Below are 9,263 nucleotides of genomic sequence, written 5' to 3'. Positions count from 1 at the left end.
AAGTTCATATGTATAATAAGCATTAATTTATGCATGTTTCAATGTAAAATTAATATATTTACTATGATTGCCGAGGTGTTGAAAGTAAGTATAATTATGATGATTTAAATGTTCAATATTAATTCGACATGGAAATGAGAAAGTATGTAAGTTTGTATGTAAACAATACATTATCTTTATTACATTTTTATATTTCAGCATATTTTATGTATTGTAGCTGATTTTTGAATCATAATTGACTATTGGAAGAATGGAATAAAGTATTAGAAAGTGAGATACTTCCCGTTTGAACCTTCGAAATCGAAAGATACAGATCGTATGTATCTAGGTCACATGTGTAATATGGGATGTATACCATGTGTACAAGAGAGCTACGAGACATTATGAGGTAGCTAGGTCGCATGGGTGATACTATGTGTACACCATGTAGACAAGAGAGCTACGAGATAGATGTAGCTAGGTTGCATGTGTGGTTCCAGGTGAAGGACACCATGTAAACAAGAGAGCTACGAGATAAAGCGGCTAGGTTACATGGGTGATACTATGTGTACACCATGTGTACAAGAGAGCCAAAATTATGTGTACAATCGAGCTAGGTCACATGAGTGGTGCTAAGTGAAGGCCACTATGTGTACAAGAGAGCTTCAATTTTAAAGGTGGACTGTGTGCGATACCATCGCGTATCTGTTATTGTTCCGAAGTGTTCAACTGGGAAATTGATTAAATGAAATTGTGTATGAATTTGTGAAGATAAGTGTAATTATATACGTGTGTAACTTATGAGTAATATGCTTGATATGTGATTGGAAATTGGAAAGATTGTTATGGGTAAGTAATGAATACAATTGAAGTGTGAAAGATCAGAATTGACAATAAAACTATTCTGGATAGTTACAGTGATGAGAATCTAAAAATTTACCAAAAATAGTAGAAATTTAATCATAGACTAAATGAGATATCAAATTAAAGCTTAATGAGTCTATTTTCATATAATAGAAATAGAGCAAGCAAAGGAATTCTATATTCTGAGATATTTAAGTTTCTATGAGACTGGTTCAGAATGACTACGTGATCCCCTATTCTGAATTTGAAAAATCATTAAAAATTTTAAAAAAATAATTATGGGATATAATTTATATGTTTGAAATCCTTAATAATTCTAGTTTCAAATAAAATAAACGATAACATCATATGAGTTATGTACAAAGAGAAAATTTATTTGTAGTGAAGAGTGGTCAGGGAAGTTGAACAGTGAAACAGGGGTAACTTAAATGAATAAACTGAACTAATTGGCTAGACCAAAAATTCTGAAAATTTTATGGTAAGAATATACATGAATCTAGTTTCAAGGAAAATTAAAGTTTTGTAATTTGGAGTTTTTTAGCTCCAGAAATAAATAATTTAGCTGCTGGTACTCTGCTAGACAGCTTATTTTGAATCTGTTTATAATTGTAATAGTGAAAGTATGTGTGTTTGTGATGGTAATGTTCCGGAAACATATTGTGACTTTGTTTAATGTATGACAATGTATTGTTTATTAATATTTACATATTTACTTACTAAGCTATAATGCTTACTCCTTTCCTTTCCTTTTTCCTATAGTGTCGTAGATGTTAGCTCGAGTTGGAGGTCGCCGGAGGTTAAATCATACTATCAAACTATTGATCGATATATAAAAGTTTTAAAGTATTTTTAAGTCTTTGGCATATATGGGGACTCATTTAATTATTATTAAGTTGCTAGGAGTTGGCTTAAAATACTGACCTATGTTATTTGAAGGTCTCTATTGTATAAAGTCATTTAATGTAGATAGTCTTGAATATGTTTGAAAAGTTTAAAATTGATGAAATTTTATGTCTCAGTTTTAAATGATTACAAGTACTCAAGTCTAGTAATACCTCGTACCCTATTCCAGCGTCGGATATGGGTAAGGGGTGTTACAGTAAGACCATGTCTGGGACATGGCGTCGACCTCGATTTCGATAGTCAGTGTAAGACCATGTCTGGGACATGGCATTGACTTGATGGATGAGCCAGTGTAAGACCATGTCTGGGATATGGCATTGGCATTATACCCTATGTTTGAGGCTTAGTGACTATCCGATAGTATTTCAAATGGTTTAACGGTGAGATTTTTAGTTTAATTATGGTAAAGAACAAAATCGGATATAACTTAGATCAAAATAATTCTAGACATAACTCATGCATGATTTACATAAGTTGAGACTTGAATTTAGGCACCCGATATCATAAAACTTCAATCTTGCCATTTTTAGCAAGATTTTTTTAGCTAAATTTATAATATCTTAAACATGATTACGACAAGAACAAATAACACAAACATAACACGGGCATATTGATTATCAGGTTTAAACTTAACTCAACTAGTTCATACAATTATTCTTAAAAAGTAATACCTCGATATTTGAACTTAAATATCATTATCTTACAATCTTTTTTCTTATTCTCGAACTATGCCTTATACTCGAACTATGCCTCTTTCATGCTCAGACAGAAAAAATAAACGTCGCTATGAGAATTATTTTAAAAATATTAGATGTTGTATCGATTAAACCTCTAATTTTCAGTTCAACAAATTATATCATTGTTTCGATTGATTAATATTATCTAGTATGAAATAAATAAATCACTGAATTTTTATTCAAACAATCGATCGGTCCGATTCAATTTGATTCGATTCGGGTTTTTTATGTAAGGTTGAATTGAAAAACTACTGAAAAGAAAAACAGTGTACACCGGCTATATGGAATCCGAACTGAGATTTATCAATGCTAAGGTGGAATTATTCATTAAAAATGGTAAGATAATTAATTATAATTATAGACATGCTAATTTATTTCCAGTATGGTAGATTTGAATTAATTAATTTTTCTGGAGTTGGATTTTCTCAGGCCCTCGTGCCTTCTAAAACCTACTTTCCTTATAGGAGTCAGACAATATTTTGCTTTAATTCTTCACTCATTTTTTGTTTGTTTGTTCACTATAAATACATCCCAATACTGTGTTCTTCCACCGTCAATACATTACAAAGCTCTAACTATGGCTTCCAGCTTCTGTTCAACCTGTGAAATAGACACTGAAACTATTGTTGATCATAGGGCTGGCTATAATTTATGTTCTCGATGCGGCTCGGTTCTTGAAATCGGCCCGTTTGATGAAATTCCCGACTTGCCAATCTTCTCAGATTCCGATGAAAATTACGATGAATCTGAATACCCACTTTTCGAAATCGATATGTCGACTTGGGGTCCGAGCTTAAACTCCAAAAATCAAAAGAACGTCAAGTCTCCATTGAAGAAAGGCTTGAACCTGCTTGCAGTCATGGGGGACAGGTTAAGGTTGACGAAAGAGCTCAAAGAAAGAGCTGCTGAGATATACAACATAGTCGATGATTATAGAACGTGTAGAGGACGAAGCCTAAATTCCATTGTCGCGGCTTGCCTTTTTCTTGCTTGTAAAGAAAGCGGATCTTCTCGAACGTTGAGGGAAATCGCAAAGGAGGCGGACGGAGTGTCGAGGAAGAGCATTAATCGAACCGCCGAATCGATAAAGAAACAGCTGGAAGTGGAGACCTGGAAGGTGCAGCCCAGCGACCTCATCGAACGATTGTGTTCGAATCTCGGACTGGGAAATCAAGCCATTAAAGCAGTCAAAGAAGCTGTTGAAAGAACAGAATATCTTGATATAAGGAGGAGTCCCAAGACAGTTTTGGCTGCCATTATTTACATGGTAATCCAGCTTAGCCATGACAAAGAACCAGCTCCGGTTAAAGGTCCATTGATCCCGACTCTTTTTTATTCTTCTTCAAATATTCGTATTTTTCAATAGATAACTCTTACTTGGATCATTGAAAGCAGATATTGCAAAGGTAATGGAGGTTACTGAGATTACAATCAGGAAATCATTCAAGGATATTTCAATTTTTGGAACAAAGCTGATACCTGATTGGTATGCTAAGGAAGAGGACATCAAGAAAATTCCCGTCCCTTGAAGCTTTAGTGCAACATTTTTACAATATCGGTGGACATGATGTTTTTGTTCTAATATTGATACATACAGGTATCAATATGTTTTTTGTTGTATTACCACAGATTTATCTTCTTCTTCTTTTTTCTAAGTAATTAAACTAGATCAATAAAGGAATATACTCAAATAGTATTAAATCGAGGCTTATAGTGCGAACTGATTTAGTCAAACTATCTGCAATTGAATTCTTTAGACAAATGTTGAATCTTCTTTGAGCAATTGAGTTCTCTTCTCTATTTTTCATTATGTTTCTACTATGCTTTTAATTTTTTTTAATAAACGATTCTATCAAAATTCTTTGAGACATATCGAATTACTTGATTGATTAGAGTAAATGAGTTAAGTTATTTATGAGTTGCTCAGTTTTAAATCCATTAATATTCGAATATGATTCATTCACTTAACTAATTAATTAATAAGTCAATTGTTTTAATGTTCGGTTTGAGAATCTAGTCAAATATTCGAACCCTAAACTAAGCATGCAAGTGGACACGTAAATAACCTTTTCAAATATATCCCTTAATTTAAAATAAAATAATTAATTCTTCTATATTTGATTTGAAAATTAAAGTCTAATCAATAACATTGTTAATAATTTTTTATTAAATTTAACTCGATTCAAATTTTACAAAAGCGAATTAGACTTTAACTGTTAAATCAGATTAAATAGATGAATTAAATCTTGAAATTAAAAATAAAAGAACTAAGTTTTAAATTTTAAAAAAACACAGGGACTTGAAGCAGAATTAGACCCATTTTACTCCTTCCCTTGCATTCGCTCTATCTTTCCATATCCATATAAATATATATGAGGAAGGTTTTAGGCCTTCCTTTTATTTACACGTGGGTATGGTGGTTTTTGAACATTATAAAAAATAATTAATTTTTAAATTTAATAATTGTATTATTTCTAAATTTAAGATTTAATTTTTTTTCATATAATTATCCTTTAAAAATTAATTTTTTAATAAAATTTAATATCTATATTTTTATAATATTATTAATTAATTCAAATAAATAATATCATTAATTTTTCAATTAAAATATTACGTGATTATATGTAAACTACCTAAGTTTTGGTGGTTGACACATGGTATTCAATTTCTTTTGTGGTTGTCATTTTTTTTTTGGACATTATGGCAATGGTTAAAGTTCAATTTTTGCCACTATGCCATGTTGAACCTTGAATTTAATCTATACATTTTATTTTTTTGTTAAAATTTGGTCTCTTTACTTTTCTAATATCATTAGTTAATATTGTTAATTCTTTGAATCAAACTGCTTATGTCAATTTTTCTTAAAAATACTGTTCTCACAAAAAATTATATAATCATTACGAGTTTGAATGTGTTCCTTTCCATCTATATCAGAATTTTCAATGTTATTTTTATTGTTACATGATTACCAAGTAATTTTTTTTTAAAATTTCAAAATGCCATACTAATAAAATTAATAGAAGAATTTTAACGGTGGCAACAACTGGACTTATATTTTTATATAAAAATACTAAATTCTTAAAAATAAAAATAAATTATATAAAGATTTAAAATACATCTTAACCGTCAAATTATTTTAGTAACACTTTCAAATGTACGGAGCTTTAATATTTTGTTAAAACATTTTCCAACTCATAGAAAACAACTTGGATTGGGCTTTCAATTCAGTCCATTGAGTCTTAATTCGATTAACATCGGTATTGTTCCCAGTGCAGAAGAACATGGGTTCGAGTGCGCTGAAGCACATTATCCTCCTATTTAAATGTTGAGAGGAACTATATGTAATTCTAGATATCGTATTAGAAAAAATAGATATAATAAGAACTTATAATGATATTAATATTAAAAATATATATAACAATTCTAACTCTATACCGTTGATCTCATTTTCCTATTAAAAAAATTCAAACCCACCTAAAACTAAATCTAAAGCTCAATATAATTAATTATTTTTAAGAAAATGGCATATAATAAAACTTAGAATTTGGCTCCTAACATCTCCCATACTTTTTCCTATTAACTTCATTTAAATTCAAAATTTTTCTCTAATATTTTTATAAATTCGAAATTTTGCTTTAATATTTTTAAACTCAAATTTGAGTACCAAACCCATAATATTTTTCTCTAGCCTCGTATGGTGAACTCTTTGTTAAGAAAAATATTCAACTACATCAATCACACTGTGAATCTCTTTAGTACTAATAAAAATTCAATTTCATTTAGCATGTATAAAATTGCATTCAAAATATATTTTATATGCCAATTTTTTTTTATTTGACCTTTTTGGTTTTTTTTTTAATTAAGAAAATAGATCAATTTTGGAAAACATGTGTGAATGCGCGTTTAGCTGAGCCCGTTTACTAAGACTCCTGTAACTATGAGTTTTAACAAACACGTTGAGGATATGGGAATATGAAACATGACACATTTACTTCACTAGAGCAAGTGAAAGATTGTTGGGAAACATGCCCATATTATAGTAAACATGTAACTTTTTTCTATTTATTTGAACGATGAATAAATAAATAAAGTTAATTTCACATTTCACTATTATGTCTTTTATATTTTGTATGCATAGCAAAATTGTAACAAGCTAATATTAGCTCATTGATTGTCTAAGTTCAAACGGAAGATAAGTGGCATTGCAAGAATGTTTACATTGCAAGAAAGACAACTTACTTCAGTAGATAATCTAAATGAGTCTGTAATCCTGTAAAAAAATCAAAATGAGCATTTGATTCAAATACTGAGAAGTATTATTATGCCGTCTACAATTCCAATTGGGGAGATGGCTAGTCTTGGCTATCGGATCAGTTGACTCCACAGGTAGAGACTTAGATGTATTCATTAGTGGAATGATACCTTGGACTAGACCCAAGATGAATTAATTTTCAATATGTTTGTGAATTAATTCATTTGTAACGTTCATGGTGTGATTTACCTAAATTTTGAGTTAGTCATCGACCATACGTATGCAACTCATGTGCTTCGCTATAAGTGGAGGCTTATGCTCTAAAGATGATTGAGCCTATAGCAGTATGTTGGGTACATGACTTATGTATAGCATGGCTTTACTAGCAACAATGGAATTCATAGCTCAATTAAAAAGTTAATGATATTCTCTCATTGGCACTGTATGGATTAATAAATATGGAATGTGGTCACAGGTTGCTTGTTCTCGAGTGAGCAATTTATCACAATCATTTGTTGTAACACCCCTTACCCGTATTCGATGCCGGGACGGGTTTGAGGCATTACCGGACTAAAACATAAACATTCACACAAACCAGGCCATAAAATTTCACCCAAATTTAAAATTTTTCATTCACATGCATATTGTCCCTAATATGGGCCCTCCAGGCCCAAAACATACATTGGGTGTGGTTCGGGACTAAACCGAGAACTTTTGAAACTTTTGTGACAGTTAGAAAATTTTCTTGTTTTGGAGGGTCACACGCCTGTGTGGGTAGGCCGTGTGGTCACACACACCCATGTGGCTTGGGACACGCCCGTGTCCTCAGCCCATGTAACTCTCTGTTTATGACGTCATTAGCAAAAGAGGGTTACACGACTAAGTCACACGCCCGTATACTAAGGTTGTGTCCTTCACACGGCTGAGACACATGGTCATGTCTCTGACTGTTTGTTTACTACTGGGTATTCTGTTTTATCTAATTAGGGTGCAGGGGACACACAGCCAGATCACACGCCTATGGGGCTGACCGTGTGTTACATACGGCCTAGGCACATGCCCGTGTGTCTACCCATGTGGACAAATACAATGATATTTTCCAAGTCAGTTGCCACCCTTATTTGCACAAACACATACATGACTTCAAAGGCACTTAGCATGGCATAAGTGAGCACTTAAACATACACAAACAATACATGATCATTTCATCTTTACTAACACATGCATAAACTTCATACTTTGTCAAGCCCAACTTACCAATTCTTATTTAAGCCATGTTTATCATCATACTAAACAAATCCCAATTAAATCATCAAGCATTCATAACCACAACACATATCATCACATACACACAACCACCAACCACATCACCATTGCATGGGCACGTGTATACTTAAATAAATAGGCTTACAACCTAATAATCAATATGAGCCACATCTTATGGCCTTATACATATTGGACCATAAACCATTCTAGACCAACACATTTGGCCACATTAACAATGACATAATAAATCAAAGACAAAGACCCTATACATGCCATAAACTTAAAATACTTTTGGTCACTTATACCCAAATGATAGCTTAATAGTGTGATGGCATCTCCAGCGGTCTCCAACCCGAGCTAGCTAAATTAACCTATAAGAGATGGGAAAGGAAAGGGGGAGTAAGATTAAAGCTTAGTAAGTTCATATGAAAATAATGAGTAATTCATGCTAGCCATATAGTATGCTTGACAATATAAGCACAAGTTAATATAAAAATAACTATAAATCTCGAGGTTGTAATATAACCTATACACATGTTTACTCTCTTTTGATTTATCAAAATAATTTAACATTACTCGATTTTTAGTCTAGCAGCCATAATTTCTCCATTGTAGCATGTTTCATAATTAGCAAATCATTTTAAACATCTTAGTAAAAATACACGTTACTTATGTATATTTATGTTTTTATGCATATAGCTCAACATATATCAAATTGTAATAACTCTTTCTTTCCATACTTTTTTAACCATTTTAATAGACAATTAGGCCAATATTTCCTTTCACACATAACCGATAAATCACAATTCAAATGAACAACATTTACTATCTCACCAATCAATTGGGCCTCCAAGGCCTAACATATAGTCATCAATCGTGTTTCCATGCATTTATACATCATGACCATAAATCAACAATCGTAGAGCTATCTTAAAGTCACTTTCATAGTGATCATAAGTCACAATAACATGAAGTCTATCTTAAAAACCTTACGTACATACCTGTACCATCTCATAACACAATCACTTACTTTCTCATCTTTGGCATACCCGTTGAACACTTGGAATACTAAATGGATACACGGAAAGTCATTGCACATAAGTGCCACATATGTAGCTAAAGCTACCTCATATCTCATATCACATAAATGCTCGCTCTCAAGCAAATCTCGACCCTGCTCACACAAGCTGACAGTCAAGACATAACTACGCAGTGCTGCTCACACAAGCTGTCAGGTATCTGCAACACATGCCGAACTACCT

The 9,263-nt window shown here is 32.1% G+C and overlaps 1 protein-coding gene across 1 annotated transcript; it reads left to right on the top strand.

Moving 5' to 3' along the window:
• Window positions 1-3,053: 3,053 nt before the first annotated feature.
• LOC107961113 (transcription initiation factor IIB) lies at window positions 3,054-4,184 on the top strand. The gene is made up of 2 exons (XM_016897350.2): window positions 3,054-3,793; window positions 3,879-4,184. Exons 1-2 carry the CDS (start codon window positions 3,061-3,063, stop codon window positions 4,010-4,012), a joined length of 867 nt encoding a protein of 288 aa, XP_016752839.1. The 5' UTR covers window positions 3,054-3,060; the 3' UTR covers window positions 4,013-4,184.
• The last annotated feature ends 5,079 nt before the right edge of the window (window positions 4,185-9,263 follow it).

This window comes from Gossypium hirsutum, chromosome A05 (genome assembly GCF_007990345.1).
Source record: "Gossypium hirsutum isolate 1008001.06 chromosome A05, Gossypium_hirsutum_v2.1, whole genome shotgun sequence".
Classification (NCBI taxonomy): Eukaryota; Viridiplantae; Streptophyta; class Magnoliopsida; order Malvales; family Malvaceae; genus Gossypium; species Gossypium hirsutum.
This window is presented reverse-complemented; position numbering and strand designations above follow the sequence as displayed.